This window comes from Ceratotherium simum, chromosome 38 (genome assembly GCF_057802395.1).
Source record: "Ceratotherium simum simum isolate JZ-2026a chromosome 38, ASM5780239v1, whole genome shotgun sequence".
NCBI classification, from domain to species: domain Eukaryota; kingdom Metazoa; phylum Chordata; class Mammalia; order Perissodactyla; family Rhinocerotidae; genus Ceratotherium; species Ceratotherium simum.
In genome coordinates this window covers 10,724,374-10,744,378 of record NC_141937.1, presented here as the reverse complement: position 1 = coordinate 10,744,378, position 20,005 = coordinate 10,724,374, and the positions used below count along the sequence as shown (strand labels likewise).

The 20,005-nt window shown below is 42.1% G+C and overlaps 2 protein-coding genes across 2 annotated transcripts in view; both read right to left on the bottom strand.

The window, feature by feature from the left end:
• Positions 1–3,443: 3,443 nt before the first annotated feature.
• Positions 3,444–20,005, bottom strand: part of TMEM242 (transmembrane protein 242) — a 37,275-nt gene continuing 20,713 nt past the window's right edge. Inside the window, exon 4 of the mRNA XM_004440707.3 lies at positions 3,444–5,124. Within this exon, the coding sequence (XP_004440764.2) occupies positions 5,026–5,124 (99 nt within the window). The 3' untranslated portion in view covers positions 3,444–5,025. The remainder of the gene's footprint in view (positions 5,125–20,005) is intronic.
• Positions 9,230–17,503, bottom strand: LOC101387589 (L-lactate dehydrogenase A-like 6B). The gene has a single exon (XM_087425094.1). The coding sequence runs from the start codon at positions 14,573–14,575 to the stop codon at positions 13,430–13,432; it is 1,146 nt and encodes a 381-aa protein (XP_087281220.1). The 5' UTR covers positions 14,576–17,503; the 3' UTR covers positions 9,230–13,429.

Here is a 20,005-nt window from a genome sequence, read left to right as displayed (position 1 = left end):
CTTCTGTCAGGGATGTGGGCATTTCTCTAAGGTCTCACCTGACCCTGTGTTTTTAACCCAGCCCTTCACTCCCTGTTCCTTGAGTAATATTTGCAACATTGAGAAGTTAAAGTTAACATACTTCTGTGAAGAATACAGATTCCACCCCCAGCTCATTATTAGTAGGCTTGTCAGAGACGTCAAGTTAGAACAATTCCCACGGGACTATCTTTGTTCCGGAGAGATATTTGAAAAGACAGGGAAAACCAGGATGCAAGTTGATTTGTTGAGCCGGAGCCCCACCTTGCAGGTTGAAGGGCCATCCTCCTCCAACTCTGGATAAGGTACAGCAATCCCACCTCCATGCGTCCTCCACTGCGTCCTCACTATGTTGCAGAAGAGAGTCTCCCTCTTAAATAGTGAGCTGGTAGACTTGATAATGTGCTGTTTCCGCAGGTAATTTACTACAATCATTTGTAATCAAGTCTATGAAAAGAGCCTCAGGGCTAGTCCACGAGCAAGCTCAGAGCAAAGAGTTTCCTCAGTCATTCATGACTTTTGACAAGAGGTCTTATTTTAGCTTTGGTGAGATTTACTACACTAGAATCATCTTAGCTGGGTAACCTCTACCCCAGTTGAAGGATTGCTGAGTAGCCGCGGCCACTGGGGACTGAAGGGAGATTGGAAGGACACAGGCAAGCCGTCGGCAGCAATGCTCCACCGTTGGTAACCGCCCAAGGATTCCAGACGAGGATGTCTACTGTCTGGGCTTCACTCAGAGTAGGAGACAGAGGGATTCATCCCCTACAACAGGGGCAGTTGAAGACAACAATAAAATACAATAAACACATTCTCCCCACCCAGGTTGGCAGAGCAAAGGGACTCTGCAGAGTTCGGCAGAACTTGGTAATGACTGTCAAGTCCAAGCTTTTTTTTATACTCAGTGCTGTCAACTTGTTCCCTTCAGACAGCGGGCCCAGGCATGCTGGGGGCCCAGGCATGCTGGAGACCCAGATCTGCAGCTGGAGCCCTGCATGCCAGGCAGCCACCTGCACATAGAGTGCTGTCCGTCCGGCTGCAGACCTGGGCCCCACTCCAAGCCCAGGGTGGCAGGGGCAGCATGAAGATGAATTTTTGGAGCATTTTCAGATGAGCAGGTACTAGGTGTTCTATAAATGTGCCAAACTTCCTCAGTTTGCCTGATTTAGCGTCTTAGGAGAGTCCATTAAGCGTGGCCTTCACCTTTCTGTCATTAAGAACATTTATAGGCTTTCTTGCCCGTTTTTTACTATTGTTTTTTTTTTCTTAGTGATCATGCCTCATCAAGGGCCTGAGACAAAGGGCCTGACCCAGCTTATGTAAAAAATATAAATTAAGGTCCTAACTCACTCCACTAATACTGGGCAGAAAAGTCGAACTCTATGTGCTTCTTGGTAACTGCTATTCTAATTTTCTCCAAAACTGAGTTGTCTGCCATCAGACAGAATTTGCCAAAAGCCTCACTCATTATTAGAGATTAATGTCACTGCTTGCAAGAGATGCTTACTTTCCTATTCTAGACTCACAGAAGCACAGCCTTTGATAATTAGTCCTGATAACACTAATACAGAGACCCAAATATTTGACAGATTATTCAATGACTCTTGGCAGAAAGGAAAAACATCTCACTTGTCATGATAAAATACTATAAAAATGTGTATTTTACTCCCTTTCATGAGAAATTTAACTTTTTGGAGAAATAATTCTATTTTATCTCGTTGATTTTCATTTGTACTTAACTATTTACTTTTAAAGATACATGAAAATGAGGTAAAAATATACAGCATTCTCCATGAACCAAACCTAGGAGAGATTAAATTTTGCCCCAAGTGAAACAGCTAAATTCAGTGGATTTTAATTACTTTTGTCCCCAGGGGCTTTTTTTTCTTAATTTCTTATATTTTCCCCTTAGGTTGCAATGATTAATTTGCAAGTTGAGTCCCATACTATCCACAAAACTAAGCAGAATGTATGACAGGAGAGGTGATCAGGTGCCACCTTTTGACTGAGCTGGTTAAGAAAAGTTTTTTCCATTGTGAGTCTGTGTCAATGCGACAGCGTGAGGGTCACCCATGGTCACGCTTCAGCTCTGCTGGGCCTTGGCGGCTGCTCGCTCTCCATATCATTAGAATCCATGTTTTGCGTAGAGATAGGCTGCTAGGTATCTTGTGAGGCAGTTCTCATGGCCTACTTTTCATTCTCAGGTTGTTCAGGAAGGATATTTTCTCGACTCTGAAAATAACAGCAGCCCATGGATACATTTTCACAGGACAGCAATAACTTACCAGAATATGTGTGTTTTTTTCCTTGCATGAATCCCGAGGCCTTGGGAGCCGCCCCTCCCTGCCCACCAGGTCTTCTCTGTATTGCTTTCTCTGATAGCTCTTTTGGGCACTGAGATTCTAAACGCAAAGCTCAACACTCAACCAGTCTCAGCCACGTTCTTACGGAAAGCCGTCTTAATGTTGGCTCACACGTGAAATGGAAATGCCTTGTGTTATCCATCCTTTAAGAATTTCCAGTGCTCAGTCTCCATGAAATGGATTGCTTATGGGGAGATAATGTCTGTTCTATTCCTTTTTAAGTCTGTGAAAAATGTCATCCTGGTTAATAGGGTGATTAAAACTCTTTATGCTCCAGGAGATAAATGTGATTATGTTGTCTTACTCTACCCAAGATAAAGATAGCAAAGAAGGCAAACTTGAAATTCCATAACATTTCCTCTCTTCCACATCCAAGAACGTTCAGAACTCAATACACAGATGGTACTTCACATAAAGAATAACATTATCTGTTAAACATTTTTCCTTTCCATTAACCAATTTAACAATATGCCTCTGGTATAAAAGGAATAGACAAAGACTAAATCTTCTGATATCTGAGTTCCGACTGTAGAAAAATACTTTAGTCATATTGCTTGTTTTCCTTTTAACTTTCATCTTTGTTACTTCATTTTTGCTTTTCAAATGCAACCGGAGCCTATGCTTGGTACCTATTGTAGGAACCTGTCCCCATCAACCTTCTCTCAGCAGGTGATGCACGGTCATTCTTATGGGAGTCCCCTGCCATCCCTCAAGGACAACAGACCAACATGGAAAGGGTGTTGTAAACATTATGCATGCCACATAAACAAGGATTCAAACATTCCTTCCCTCAGGCCTCCCACGTGCCAGGCCCTGTGGGAACAGAGCGCACCCCCGCACCCCTAGACTCCGACTAATAATAGGGACAGCAACCTGTTCAGTTGGGCTCCTGCCTCTCCTTCCTTCATTTCATTCAAAGGCTGGAAATCTTTTCTCAGCAGAGATTTAGTTAAAAATGAAAGATGAGTGAAGAGTTTTTGCTACTCCACATACCCTGAGAAATTTCACAATCCTTTCCCTTTTTAGTCTTGGATTTTTAACAGGTTACATATGAATCCCAGATACTGATTACACCTGTTTAATTAATTAACAATACAGCAATTTAACAGGGTAACATGGTCCAGAGAAAAATGTTACATTATGCACTTGACATTTCATTTAGAAATCTTCCTTAGAACTAAAAGGTTTCATTATAACAGATAAATTTCAAATGTACTTTATTAAACCTGATTGCTAATTAGAGACTAAGTAATTATAAAGAAATTGCACAACTGATATTCAACCAGAGGTTATTTTTCTGGACATATTGACATATTAAAGTAGTTTTCTTTAAAAATTTTAATCTCCAGTAAAAATAATTGCATGAAAATATTGTTCTGTTTTCTGTAAGAGATCATGGAGGACAGGAAAGGGTTGGGTGTGTATATAAGAATTTACCAGCAGCAGTTTCACCAGGGAGGCAGTACTAAATACTTAACATTGAGACTCAATACTCAGGTAACCTTCTGGTTAAAATATTTAACATATGTGACAACTGGGCTGTTTTTACATTGACAACTGAAACAAAACTACAAACTGTCAGTCAATGTTTAGGGACCCAAAACCAATTTCTCAAAAAAGTACATTTTAGGGCCGGTCCCGTAGCTTAGCGGTTAAGTGCACGTGCTCTGCTACTGGCGGCCCGGGTTCGGATCCCGGGCGCGCACCGACGCACTGCTTCTCCGGCCATGCTGAGGCCGCGTCCCACATACAGCAACTAGAAGGATGTGCAGCTATGATGTACAACTATCTACTGGGGCTTTGGGGAAAAAAGGAGGAGGATTGGCAATAGATGTTAGCTCAGAGCCGGTCTTCCTCAGCAAAAACAGGAGGATTAGCATGGATGTTAGCTCAGGGCTGATCTTCCTCACAAAAAAAAAAAAAGTACATTTTATATCCATGATATCATTATTATTACAACTGTACCTTTTCAAGTTATCATAATCTGTTACCGGCTTCTTGTCTAAGTATAAGCATTTACAGGGCCTTGAGGTGAGGTCATCAGGTAAATAACTGGCACGTGTGAATCAAAGACTGCATTCAGGACCACAGAGCCACACCACTGCCCGATGGACAGGATTTACCTATTAACCTGTCACGTTGGAGTCTGGCTAACAGGAGCAAGTCTTCCAAGTTCCGAAAGTCACATACTGACAAGAAAGGCTGCTGAAACTTATTTTACTAGACACATTGAGGTACTACTGCTGTAAGGAGTCTAATTATAAAGAGTTTCCATCATATGTTAAATTTTTTTCAGGTACAAAACTTGGTTTCAACCATTACAGCCATAAATAGAAGTACTTCCCCTGGGATCTCCTCCACATAGAAAAGTTATCTGTGTAATTGTTTTTAAATAGTCTTCCTAACTTTGGGAAAACTTTACCCTCCCCACAACACACACACACCCACACACACCCACATCAATTTTAAAGAAAGGCTGTCGGCCTCCTATGAGGACACTGAACACCATCCATCCCTTAGGTTCACTCAACAATCTGCACGTGTTCCTGAGGAGACATCAATTGAGTCCCTTCGCTGTTACAGCTTGTCTCCAAAGCCGCTCTCTCTGTAACAATCACTATGGACTTCATCCAGCATGCTCATCTCATTTGGATTTCAGTGCTTCCTCCCACTCAACAGCCGATTCAGAGTTCTTGGGAATTGCTGGAAATATTGATTGCATTTTACTTCGAAAGTCTTTCATCTGAAAGAGGTAAAATATAAGTCATCAAATGTTAAAAGAAGGGGAAAAGAGCCAAAGCAATTAGAGATGGACACCACTGACTAGGTGATACTTCATTGCCTATGGGTACAAAGCAAAGGAAGACCAGAGAAAGGTAAGGACTGTGTTCTAGCTACCTTGAAAGAAAATGAGATGCACCTCTTTTCTTCTTCCAAGTATAAATCTATTGGGCCTAAAACAACATAAAACTCCATTCTGAATCTGGAAGGCCACATGCTCTAAATTGTCAACCCTTCAGATATTTATTCCCTACCAGAAGAACAGTATGTATTGTTGGCTTTCAAATATAAAGATGCACCTGAGAATGGGATTTCTGAGGCCATTCAAAGTTAGAAGAATTTTGGAGCTAGAGGGAAGGAGTGGAGAGAAGAAACTTAGCAGTAATAAAGAATGAATCCATGAATGGCAGATAAACTAGAATGTTTTTATGTGCCAGTGTTTAAAAATCTATGTAGAGGTTTTACCAGCAAAGGTTGATTTGGACTCCAAGAGTCAGAGCAGTGTTGGCTTGGAGCACCTGGCTCCAGCTAAGGTGCAAACCACCCTAAGGGTGCTGCCTTATGGGAGTTGGATGATCTTTACATTAGAGTGTACAAGCTACACATTCTTTGGTTCATTCTTTTCCATCTCTACAGTCCTGTTATGAAGATACTTCAGAAGCACTACGGCACAGAGATATAATGTTCTCATCAGCCACATTCCAGCTGTATTTCTCAAGGACACAGCTCTCAATTGAATCTGTGAAGCACCCTGGTCTCATCAGCAACAGGCAAGTCATTTCTTGGAGTGGTTATTTTGAGAATCGGCTAATGTTTTTTTATGTTGATGCTTACTTATTTCAATTTGAAGCTGAAGCCTTACCTTGTTTCCAAATTCAGGGGGTGCGTCTTGTTTGGGACTCGTAGATTCCTGAGCACTTACTCCAGTCATGTGGCACTGCTGTTAGCAGCACAGATTCTGGTATGAGAGAGACCTCTCTGTTCAGATCCTAACTCCACTACTTGGGAAAGCTGCTTACTCTCCCTAGGCAGTAGTTTCCACATGTGTAGAAAGGAGATGATTACCTGCTTACAGGGCTGTAAGGATGAAGTGAGAAGATAGTGCACACAAAGCACAGCACCTCACACATGGGAGTGCTCAATATATATTAGCCACTGTCATTACAGCATCATCAAAATATGTGTTGTGTTCCAAGAACAAAGCTCATATGGATGTAAATATTATGGTGTGTTTGTTAAAGCATTACTTTCTAGTTACAGGCGTGTTGGTTTAGATATTCTGACACTGGAACGTACGTAAGGTTACACATTACATGTAGTCTGTAGGAGGTCCATGCCAACCATCTCAACGTTTGGGTCCCAGACACCAATGCTGAAGACACACACGTCCACTGCATGTGTCTCTCTCCCCAAGCCCTCCTGCACGCAGCTCTCTGGTTGGTACTGTGATGACCCCTTCCTGAGACGTTCTCAGCCCAAGGCAGTGCTGCATCCCCGGGGAGGGACTGGAAATATAGTTCCAAATAGCCGTTCTCAAATAGAGTGTCATGACAACTTGGCTGTGACAATCACAGGGGACTACTATTTACATTTGGGGGTGGGGCACAGATGCTAAACGTCTAGGATGGCCCACAAAAAGAACTGCTTTCTCTAAAATACCAGTAGTGTCTCCGTTGAGGAACCATGCACAGACCTTCTCAGTTGAAAGACATCTCTGGCCAGGGCTTGCAATGTGCTGCCTGGTTCTTTCCCTTCACCTTTCTGGTTGAACATCTGTTACAACAAAGCCTAATGACAGAGTTTTCAAGTGGGGTATCAGATAGCCAGGTCATGAACAGGATCATTTCACATCCCACCTTCTCAGTGATCTGGAACACGGTCAGTCACTGAGAAGGGAGAGGCTGGGAGATGCAGACACGGCCCGGGCAGGAGAGGAAAAGGCAGCTGCTCCTACTTCAGCATGTGGGGTTATGTTCCCATTGCCTCCTCTTAGCCTGATTTTTTTTTTTCCTCTCCTTTCCCAAGTATTGTATTATTTACTTGTTTCCAGGGTCATAAGTGAGTAACTGAACTATCAGAAGGAATCGCATCTGAAAAATAGCCAACTAGGAACAGACAGGCTACAGAGTGAGATAAAAGAAGGGTGGCAAGTGGGATGAAGACCACCATGTAGCCCTCTTCTGTAATTTTACAGCCGTGGAAATGGAAACCCAGAGTCTACATCAAGTTATAAACAGAGCTTCAAGTTGTGTTAAACAATGATGCTCCAATTGCAACAAAAAGAATAAAATACCTAGGAATAAACTTAACGAAAGAGGTGAAAGATCTGTACACCGAAAACTATAAAACATTGCTGAAAGAAATTGAAGAAGACACAAAGAAATGGAAAGATATTCCGTGCTCTTGGATTGGAAGAATTAACATAGTTAAGATGTCCATACTTCCTAAAGCCATCTATAGATTCAATGCAATCCCTATCAAAGTTCCAACAACATTTTTCACAGAAATAGAACAAAGAATCCTAAAATTTATATGGAACAACAAAAGACCCCGAATAGCTAAAGGAATCCTGAGAAAAAAGAACAAAGCTGGAGGTATCACACTCCTGATTTCAAAATATACTACAAAGCTATAGTAACCAAAACAGCATGGTACTGGCACAAAAACAGACACACAGATCAATGGAATAGAATCGAAAGCCCAGAAATAAACCCACACATCTATGGACAGCTAATCTTTGACAAAGGAGCCAAGAACATACAATGGGGAAAAGAAAGTCTCTTCAACAAATGGTGTTGGGAAAACTGGATAGCCATATGCAAAAAAATGAAAGTAGACTCTTACCTTACACCATACACAAAAATTAACTCCAAATGGATTAAAGACTTGAATGTAAGACCTGAAACTGTGAAACTTCTAGAAGAAAACATAGGCAGTACGCTCTTCCACATCAGTCTTAGCAACATCTTTTCAAACACCACATCTGACCGGGCAAGAGAAACAATAGAAAAAATAAACAAATGGGACTACATCAAACTAAAAAGCTTCTGCACAGCAAAGGAAACCATCAACAAAACGAAAAGACAACCTAACAATTGGGAGAAGATATTTGCAAACCATACATCTGATAAGGGCTTAATCTCCAAAATATATAAACTCATGCATCTCAACAACAAAAAAACTACCAACCCAATTAAAAAATGGGCAAAAGACCTGAACAGACATTTCTCCAAAGAAGATATACAGATGGCCAACAGACACATGAAAAGATGTTCAAAATCACTATCAGGGAAATGCAAATCAAAACTACAATAAGATATCACCTCACGCCCGTCAGAATGGCTATAATTAACAAGACAGGAAACAACATGTGTTGGAGAGGATGTGGAGAGAAGGGAACTCTCATACACTGCTGGTGGGAGTGCAAACTGGTGCAGCCACTATGGAAAACAGTATGGAGATTCCTCAAAAAATCAACGATAGAACTACCATATGATCCAGCTATTCCACTGTTGGGTATTTATCCAAAGAACTTGAAAACACCAATTTGCAAAGGTACATGCACCCCTGTGTTCATTGCAGCGTTATTCACGATAGCCAAGACTTGGAAGCAACCTAAGTGCCCATCAAGGGACGAATGGATAAAAAAGCTGTGGTATATATACACAATGGAATACTACTCAGCCATAAGAAACGATGAAATCCAGCCATTTGTGACAACATGGATGGACATTGAGGGCATGATGCAAAGTGAAATAAGTCAGAGGGAGAAGGTCAAATACCGTATGATTTCCTTCATTAAGTAGTAGATAATAACAACAATAAACAAACACATAGGGACAGAGATTGGATTGGTGGTTACCAGAGGGGAAGGGGGGAGGGAGGAGGGTGAAAGGGATAATTGGGTACATGTGTGTGGTGATGGGTTGTAATTAGTATTTTGGTGGTGAACATGATGTAATCTATGCAGAAATAGAAGTACAATGATGTACACCTGAAATTTTTACAATGTTATAAACCAATGTTACTGCAATAAACAAAAAATTAAAAAAAAAAAAAAAAAAACAATGATGCTCCATAGAAGGTTATTTTTTTTTTTTTTAAAGATTTTATTTATTTATTTTTTCCCCCCAAAGCCCCAGTAGATAGTTTTATGTCATAGCTGCACATCCTTCTAGTTGCTGTATGTGGGATTCGGCCTCAGGATGGACGGAGAAGTGGTGCCTCGGTGCGTGCCCGGGATCCGAACCCGGGCCACCAGCATCGGAGCGCGTGCACTTAACCACCAAGCCACGGGGCCGGCCCATCCATAGAAGGTTATTTTTAAGGAAAATTGGCCCTGTGCTAACATCTGTTGCCAATTTTCCTTTTTTTTTTTTCTTTTTCTCCCCAAAGCCCCAGTACACAGTTGTGTATCATAGTTGTACAGTTGTGGCTCTTCTATGTGGGATGCTGCCTCCGCATGGCTTGATGAGCAGTGAGCAGGTCCGCGCCCGGGATCCGAACCAGCGAACACCAGGCCACCGAAGCAGAACACACAAACCCAACTGCTGCTACACCACCGGTATAGGGATAGGAAATGAAACCTTCAGTTTTCTCACCTGTATCAGTTTCTGATACGCAGTTCAGAGAACGTGTTGGTCTTAGTGATACTCTATCACAGGCCAACAGAACATTCCCCTACTTAAAAATGTACTTGAAAAAAGATTCAGGGGTTGAGTACATTTAAGCGAATTTTGTTATAAAATAAATGTACTGAATTCCACAATACAATCACCGCTATTGCCATGGAGCCATCTCCCTACCTTATACCCCAAAAGTTTGGTGAAGATGGGGAATGCTGGGAACTAGAGTCTCCACCTAGCAACTCAGTTTTACTCTGAAGGATTTCCCAAATGCTGGGATCTCTTCCCTGCAGTCCTCCTCTTCCCTCTTTCCTCTGACCAGGGGGAATTTTTCCATGGCTGTGGATCACAGGGCTCCCCTTCAAAGCAGGGCCACTGCGTACTGCACAGCTCCCGGGGCTGCTCTCCATGAAGACTATGACGCCAATGGCATACCCTAGGCAACGAGCCCACTGCTCCAAGAACCTCATCCTTAGCCTCCCATCCAAGAACCTCGAATGTTTGTGCCCAACAGTGCTGGGCTGTAATATTATCAGAAAAGTACCACTGTCTAAGGCAGCAGTTCTCAAACAGAGTATCATGACAATTGGGAAATGTATTACAAATAATTTGTCACCAATATGGACATTCTGAAGATTGGCTACAATTGACTTTTTAGATATTAGGACAGATTCAAGATTATGTTTCTAACGTTACTCTCATTCATACCGCAACAGCTCTTTGAAGGGCTATGTAGCCAGTATGCCAGGAGTGAAACGGGATATTGCTGCACATTTACCATGCATGTCGTGGCAGCGAAAGAACATGAAAACTTTTGGTCTAATGTATAGTATGCTGAAAAATTACTTAAAAGCTCAGAATATGTCCCCAATTTAATTAATTTGAGAAAAGCCTTACAGCATCTATTCTAATAAATAGGCAGTTACTGGAATTAAAAGCTCCAAGTTTTAAAATGTCTTTGCCATTGACTAGCTCATTTAGCTTCAATTTCCTCAGCTGCAGGTGCAGGTCTGCTGCCAGCCTCGGTGCTGGCTTAGAATGATGAAAGCTTTCAGGACCAACTGATGAGAAAGCCTTAGGATATGTCAATAATTACAGTGCCAGCAGTAATTTTGAAGAACCTAAAAATGCGAGTTCTTCATAAAATAAAACAGAGTAAGACTATAAATGTTACCTGAACAGGAATAATAATGCCATTTGAGATCACCTATGTGCCAGGCACTGTACCAAGCATTAGGCTATTATTTAGTCTTCACAATTCTAGGGGCATAAATGAGGACTACCACTTTCCATATGAGAAACCTGAGGTCAGAGAGGTTACCATCCATGGTAACACGGTTTATAAGTACAATTGTCTGACTGATGTCCAGGGCTCTGTCCCCATACATGGCCACTCTGGTTTTGTGACTTGGAAAAACAGTACTTCTATAACCTCTACTCACGTACCAGCTTTCACTAAAAATGACTTTAAAAGCATAAAATATATACCTCTCGCAATGGTGACCATTTTATTTAGAATGGTATGGTGGATTATCACCCATGTCCACCAATGGCCAGTACTCATCTACTTCTGGATACAAGGGTGTTATACTTCTTCACTCTCTTGAAGTTAGGTAACCATGTAACTAGCTGCAGCTAACGAAATGTGTGCAAAAGAAATGTGCGTCACTTCCAGAGTGAAGCATTTAATTGCAGGTATTTGACTCTCCAGGCCTCTCTTCCCTTCCCATAGCAATCAGGGAAACCTATGTTGCTATGGTGGTGCCTCAAGATCAAACCAACCTGGGCTATGGAGCCAGCTTGTGGAGGACAGCTTCCCTCGAGAGTCATGTAAACCCATAGTGCATTTATGACGGAAACAAACCTTTGTTATTTTAAGCCACACACTTGGAGATTATTTTTCACTGTAGTACAACCCAGCCTATCCTGACTGACATTGATGGTAAAGAGAATTACAAAATAGACATAAGACATGTTCTGATCCTCTACAATATTACATTGAACTTGGCCGAAACACGGCTGAATAAAAACTCAAGGGTTGGACAAAAGGGAAGAGGAACTTGGTGAGTTAAGCTTAAAAAGCTCTTAGAACCACCTGGAACAACTGAACCACCGCTCTTCCCACTTTCAGGGAGCTCAGCACATCAATTAGTCCCATTACATGACACTGCTTCCTGAGTAATCAGAACAATTTCTAGATGGTTTCAACGAAAATAGTATGGGAGCTCTGGTCAGCACGGTAAAGGGTCATTTTTTTGGCTGGATTACTGTCCTATGTCTCCTTCATAAAATTCAACTAAGCAGGACTGGCTTAATTTAGAGAGCAGATGCTGGTACCTTTCAATTTTGATTAGGCCCATTGATATTCCCATGGATCCTCAGATAAGGTTGAATATACCATATTATTTAATATTCAACTGCATTAGGAAGGCTAACATGAGTAAAATAATCTCAGCTTCTCATTTTCTAAGTTATTAGGACTATCATTTAGGTAAAACTCAGAAAAGCATCTTCACTTTCTCCTAAACCCCCACTGTATCACATGAATAAAGTCTAGAATCTGTAGTAAAGTCAATTGATTTAGGAATAAAAAGTGACTGTGTAACTTTCTGAGATATACAATCACTGAAGTACTCATTAAAATGGCCAATTTTTATGACAGCGATTAACAACAGGGCACAATTCAAAACTAAAAGCTTTCTGCTGATGTAAAGTAAACTGAGTAACAGGGATGACCCTGGAGCGTGTTAGGGCCAGGGTCCACTCTGCTGCTAAGACCCAGCCCAATAAGAACAATTTATTACATGATTCTTGACTTAATGTGCTAACAGGTCAGGTTCTCAGAGGCAATTCTAAAATGATTTCACTCAGGCTTTATTTTTGGTAACTGCAAAATTTAGGGACGTTTCCTTTCTCTGCCAAATAAATGACAGTAACTGTACCACCTCTGACTGTCAGGTTTCTAAAAGCTTGTATTTTACTGCATGAAACACTTTATAACAGCTACCAACCAGAACACTATTATTTTCATATTTTAACCTAATGATCCTGCTTCACTAGCATGTGTACATGAGTGTGTGTGCGCGCACACACACCCGACTTGCAGCTCCCTTTATAATGCTTTTTAAAAGGCCCAGCTGATAGGTTGTCACAGAGAAATGAAGGCAGTCAATGGCTCCATTACAGAAAGTACTTCTGTGTGCACATTTATTTTTACATTGTGGAAGAAGTTATAACTTTTTAAAAATAGTATATAAGCGAACATAGGTATAAGCCAGCCAGAACAAAAGAATTAACATGTACTTAATGAAAAGAATCAGAATTTCTATAACACAATAAACACCCACATCCTACATTCTTTTGGGCCAAACAGCAACTACACATATAGACAAAGCAAGTACCGGTACATCAGTGGTACAAAAACACCTTCTTTGATGCACCTAGGAATTATAAAATAATAAGCATCATCCAGCATCTGGATGCTAAATAAAAGAGCTGGGGGGCTAAATCAACAGGAGAGTCGCTCTACCCGCTTTCCTGTTTCCAACTTTAGAAACTCAAGCTTATTCAGAATTTGACATATACAACCCCATAACTACTCTCTCTTCTTCAACAACCTCAGAACGGTAGTTTTAAACAACTTTAAAGCTGGAGCTCCTTCTGAATCTCCCACAGCGTTTCCGCACTCTTCTTCAGACGAGCCTCTTCTTCAGGGGTCAGCTTTACCTTTATAAGGTCTGTAATGCCACTCTCTCCCAGGACACAAGGAACGCTGAGGAACACTTCTTCATTTATTCCATAGAGACCCTTAATTACGGTGGAAACTGGATGCACTCTCCTAAGATCCTTCAAAACACTTTCGGATAAATCGGCTACAGAGAGGCCAATGGCCCAGGAAGTATAACCTTTCATTTTAATGATCTTATAGGCGCTGGCGATCACGTCCTTGTGGACACTTTCCCACTGCTCAGGATCTTTGTCAGTGCCTATATCTCTGTTCAGATCCTTCAGAGAGACCCCAGCGATGTTCACTCCACTCCACACAGGGACACTGGAGTCTCCGTGCTCTCCCAGGATCCACCCATGGCAGCTTTCGGGGTGGATCCCGAGCCTCTGCCCAATCAAGAAACGGAAACGGGCAGTGTCCAGGTTACAACCACTTCCAATAACACGGCTTTGGGGAAATGCACTCAACTTCCAGGCTACGTAACTTAAGATATCCACCGGATTGGAAACCACAATCAGCTTGCAGCGAGGGCTGTACTGGATAACGTTGGAGATTATCAACTTAAAGATGCTCACGTTCCGCTGGACTAAATTAAGGCGCGACTCTCCTGGTTCCTGGCGCGCCCCTGCCGTGATAATCACGAGGCTGGAGTTGGCAGTGACGAGGTAATCTTTGCTGGACACAACATGCGGCATCTTCAGGAAAGGACTGCCGTGCAGAAGATCCATCGTCTCCCCCCTCAGCCTGCCCTCATCCAGGTCCACTAGGGCAAGTTCATCACTCAGGCCCTTCAACAGGATGCTGACAGCACAGGCCATGCCAACCGCGCCGGTTCCCACAATGGAGACCTTACTGCGGTGAACGGCCTCCTCCGAGGCCAAGTTCTTCAGAAGCTCAGACCTGACGGTCGCCATCTTGGACACGGGGGTGATGGGCCCGGCCCTCCCGAGGGGGCTGCCCGCCGCCTGGCGGGGACTCGGCGCCATCCCCGGAGACAGGAAATTCGCTCTCACAGCGCTCACTCTCCGGCTGGGCCTCAGGACTCCCACAGCCCAGCTCATGGCCACTCACTTAGGAGGTAGAGGAAGAGTAAAGACGAAACCCGCCCGCAAGCTCCGAAGCGCGAAGAAACGGAGCCCGCGACCGTTGGCCCCGCCTCAGCCCGCCACTGCGTCTGCGCAAAGCCGTGGCCTCCCCTCAGCCCGCTACTGAGTCTGCGCACGCCGGGAACTTTGGACGGTACCTCAGCCCGCTACTGTGCTACTGCGGCTGCGTAAGGCGGGCCCGACTCGCGTGGCCTCACAAAGGCCTCCACGAGGTACTTCTGACGTCCCTGGCCTGGGGTGGTAAAAGGGCTTCTCTAGCAAACGAATTCTGGAGTTCAGGTTTCACAAACGTGAAGTCTCTTCAATATTTAATACGTATAATGGGCCAACCCAGATCCCTGGGATTATTGATTTTCTATTTTTACTACATAATGCCAAGTAAAAATACTTCCATTAAGTACAGATGAAAATAAGGTTAAATTTTCTGTACTGTATCCCTACAGGAAAAGTAAGGTGCACGTGCTTTGTTTCCCAATGGCTTCCTGAACCATTTCCTTGCATCTGCTGGAGAAGTGGGGCTTCTGTGACCCACATGACCCACAACTGTGGGGAAGTCACAGGAGCTTGACAACAAGGGGAAGGGCTGACTGTGAGCTAGTCTAACAGTAAAAACTCACAGGGGGAGGCTGTTACTTCTTTCTCATGCCAAACAAAAGCTGGTGATTGAGACTCCTGATTAAAGAAGACCTCTCAAGTAGAAAGGTGGCCTTCTATTAAAATGAAGATACAGTCACATGTTGCTTAATGAGGACGGATTCTGAGAAATGCGTTGTTATGCAATTTCATCATCTGGTGAACATCATAGAGTGTACTTACACAAACCTAAATGGTACAGCCTACTACGCAGCTAGGCTATACTGGTACTAATCTTACGGGACCACCGTGGTATATGTAGTCTGGTGTTAACTAAAATGTAGTTATGTGGCACGTGACTATATCTTAAATGTCCTTAAAATGACAAATTTTGACCAACGCACAAATCAGACTGTTAATTAAAGCAGTAAAATACTAGCTCGTACAACACGGCATCAGCATATCTTACCTTCCTCTGCATTTCTCTGGTCAGTCTTATGAACTTTCTTTCAAGTTTTTTTTTTAATATTTTTAAAGTAATTTTAACTTTTTTTTTTGAGGAACATTGGCACTGAGCTTACATCTGTTGCCAATCTTTCTCTTTTTCTTTTTTCTCCCCAAAGCCCCAATACACAGTTGTATATTCTAGTTGTAGGTCCTTCTAGTTCTTCTATGTGGGATGGCGCCTCAGCATGGCCTGATGAGTGGTGAGTAGGTCCTTGCCCAGGATCCAAATCGTGGAACCCTAGGCCGCCAAAGCGGAACACGTGAAATTAACCACTATACCACCAGGCCAGTCCCTCTTTCAAGTTTTTAAGGAGACATAAACTTTGCATCTGATGAAATTTATACCCTAATAAACCCAATAAACTACAAAAGTCCAAATAAAAATAATGGCACTTTCTCCCCAATTATTAACAGAATTCTGACCATGTAATGATTCCTCAAAGCTCTCCTCTCCTTCTAAAAGAGCAATATGCTCTCCCCTAGTGGGGCTCTTGGTACATGCAGCCCCCTCATGGTAAGCAAAAAAAAAAAAAAGACTTCAGTTTCAGAATATTGAATCTTGACAAAACGAATATTTTATATTCAAAACTTGAAAAGCTATTCTCATTCTTCCTGCCACTGAACTGCAGTCCAGGAAGAGAGGAACAATCAGCAAAGGAGTGGGGTGGGAAACTATGGCAATTAGTGGAGTTTGGCAGTCCCATTTTAGTGTGATGTGCTGGCACTCCAGCAGGGACCAGGCACCCTGTGTAGATGGTACAGAGTCACAAGCTCTGTGACACACGAAACGATAAGAGCACCACATACATGAGTTCTCTCCACACTGGCAGTCAGATTTATGGTCACCATTTTTCAAATTCAAAACTAGAATTTTTAAAATGATCTTTGTTTAATAGTGGCCAACATCTTTGAGGAATCCTTTTAAAAGACCAACTTCTGATAGCTATCATTTCTTTTTTTTTTTCTTTTTTTGCCGAGGAGGATTGGCCCTGAGCTAACATCTGTGCCAATCTTCCTCTATTTTGTATGTGGGTCACCGCCAGAGCATGGCCGCTGACTAGTGGTGTAGGTCCATACCCAGGAACCGAACCCAGGCTGCCGAAGCAGAGTGTGCTGAACTTAACCATTAGGCTGGCCCCAGCTATCGTTTCTTTTATCCTAGTCATAACTTGAAATGTTTTAACCTGATGCCTGTTATCAGCTTCTTTCTATAATGATTCCTTTGACCAGTCAAGTCATTTTCCAAGATAAGTGTTCTTGAGGATGAAATTCAAGGACAAAAAGACTCTTAGCTAGACGGCTTCTTTCTACAGTAATTTTCTTTCTAGAGTTTGAACCTCTTCAGAAATACAATCTCTATGATAGCTCCCTCTTCAGTTTTTCCCCTTGGCCACAAGTAAATCAATTTTGAGAAAAATAACACTCTCCAAAATAAAAATACCTCAACAAAGCAGCTTTTTGTTTATAGTAAGTCTTGAGGTAAGAAGGAAAGAACTAAGAAAGATAAAGAGATGTTCATGACCTCCAGAGTAGATTTAGGTCTACTCAAAGATGTGAAAAGCCAAATATAGCCAGACACCTCCCTAATGGCCTTCTATCTTAGGTGGCTCATTATTCCTTTTGAGTGGAAATCTTAACTCAAATTATCTCTTCAAAATGCAGTATAATATTATAGCTGATGGCAGGATTATCTCATAATACTTTTGGTTACACCACCTAGGAGGGAGGAAGCAGGAAATGAAGATGACCAGCAAGTCTCTGGACCAAGAATGCTTGCAACAAAGTCATTCTATTCCTTCCACCTGGACTCTCACCCCCAGCTCCCCCTCTCCCTGCCCTCTTTCTATCTAGGAGTCCAGTTCAAATATTCCAGGCTCTCCTAAGCCTTCTACAATCCCCCAGCAGAAGTGACTTTTTAGAAATCCTATGCCACCAGTGTACTTTGTCCCTCTCTCTATTACAGGATTTATCACACACAATTAAATGTAATTACTTACGAATCTGTTGCTCCTAAGGGATCACCTTTCTTTACCAGCATATCCCTATCCTTTATAACAGAGCTCACTACGTGAATAGGGGTTCAGTAAATATCCGTGGTAGAAAACGAGTAAAGAACTATAGAAAACTATAGAGGTAAGTAAGGCTAGAGGTGAGAGAGAGATGGAAAGGCAGGCCTGGAGAATCCACCTGGAGCTGGAGTTCTGAATAGAGGGGTTAGGAAAATGTGCAGGTGCCTGGGTGGGGTTTCTGAGCAAGGTTGATGCATAAATTTCAGATAGAGCTATGGATAAGCTAAAAGATTTCTTAACTATTTCAAAGCCAATATCTGCCTTTACCAAGTTAGAACACAGAAAAAAGAAAAGAAATTCTACAGTGCTAGAAACACAGTAAAATATGTGATGGCAGAGAGAATATTTTTCACCTTTAAAGTTATTTAAACTCTTTTGTTTTTTGGAAAGCTTTTAAAAAATAATCAGTGCATGAACCTCTTGATTTGAAAAAAAGAAGATGCAATAAAAGCAGTGTTAATTAATATCATAAGCTACAAACTCACCAGCATGTAAGTAGAGCATTATGTGAACACAATTATTTAAAAGTCGTCTTTGTGATTTAAAATTCATAAAATGCAAATTGTAGTTTTAAAACAAATGAGTGGCCTGTGATTCTATTGCTCATAGATATTAAAATCTATATAACTTTGTAATCCTGTGGGGGGTCTTTACAAATCCCAGGACTTGGAAGTACCGTCCTTTGTCAGCAATACTGGGAATGCTGGGGAAGGACAAAAGCAGGGCCACAAAGCTTTGTCTCCCGAGTGGAGTAAAGGTAGAATGTCAATTCAAAAGCAACACCGGGAGCAACTTCCTATTTATGGTATTCAAATATTATAACATGAATTGGCAAGCTCTCCTAATAAATTCCCCCAATCTCACTTTTGTTCTTTAAAGGCATCACATAATTTCTGATGCAATGTAAAAGAGCCGCCTCGTGTATTAATCATTAAAAATGGGAAAAAAAAAAAAAGGAAGTATTTTAATCTGGCACAAAACATGAAAAACAAAAAAATTGTAATTCATTAGTATGTGTTGAAACATCCCAAATCATATCTAAGAATTGAGAAAGTTTAACTTGATGGCTATAGGCTCTAACTGCATAGGTGCTGTTTTATTAATTCACCCCATTTATTCTCTGTGATTGGATTAATAGAAGTAATACTGTAGTCCTCCAGTAACAGCAGCATTATTCCTCTAAAAAAATGACATGAAAAATACGTTTGTGTATGGAAGTTACTTTCAGTGTGAGGTAGAAACTTAAGTTACCTTTATAAACTCTAAACTGCCCAAATATATGAACTCCATCTTGTAAAGGTTAAAAATTAATTTGCCTCAAGACCCCGTCTAGGCAAAGAACAGAGTCAGCAGCGGGGAAGAGTAGGAAGAGGAAGGAGGGTTCTGGGTGGGGGATTAGCAAGTACAAGGCTCAGAGGCTAGGAGAACAGGGCCTTTCCGCATGGCCAGGACTCTGAGTGTGACAAAGGCTTATGAGAGAAATGGCTAGACTCTCAACCGCAGCACTACTGACATTCTGGTCCAGATCATTCTTTGTGGGGGACTTCCTATGCATTGTAGGATGCTTAGCAGCATCCTGGACTCTATCTACTAGACGCCAGTAGCACCCCGCAGTTATGACAACCAAAAATGTCTCCAGACATTGCCAAATATCTTTTTTCTGGGGGGGAGAGTCAAAAGTGTCCCCCGTTGACAACCAGTGAGTTAAAGAATAAGTAGGGGCCAGATCACAGAAGGACTCAAACCATTTCACATAACTTGTACTTTATTCTCAAGGGAAGAGAGAGCCATTGAAATGGTAGCAGCAGTGTGATCAGATGTTATCCAACAGATGTTGACTAAACCCCTCCTCTGTGCTGGGCACTAGTCCAGGTGCTGAGGGCACAGCGAACAAAGTAAATGAGGTCTTTACTCTCTTAAAATTCACATTCTTTTGGCCCACAGATAAAACAAGAAAATGGTCACTATAATTTCATTTTGCAATAGCACTGCAAAGAAAAGAAAACAGGATAATGTCAGAGACGAACTGAGTGGTGGGAGCGAAGAGGCTACTTTATTTTAGAGCAGATGGTCTGGGGAAGCTTCTCTGAGGAGCTGAAATAAATTTGGGGTGAAACTCTGGGTGCCAACGCAGAGCCAGCCATGTGAAGACCGGGGAAGGAGTTTCCTGGGCAGAGCTAGAAGAAAGGCCTGAAGTAGGACTAAGCCTGGAGTGCTGAAGGAACAAGAAGGCCAG

What these genes read in the sequence shown, in the direction of transcription:
- LOC101387589 (XM_087425094.1), bottom strand. Translation starts at nt 14,575, where the DNA reads ATGAGCTGGGCTGTGGGAGTCCTGAGGCCCAGCCGGAGAGTGAGCGCT.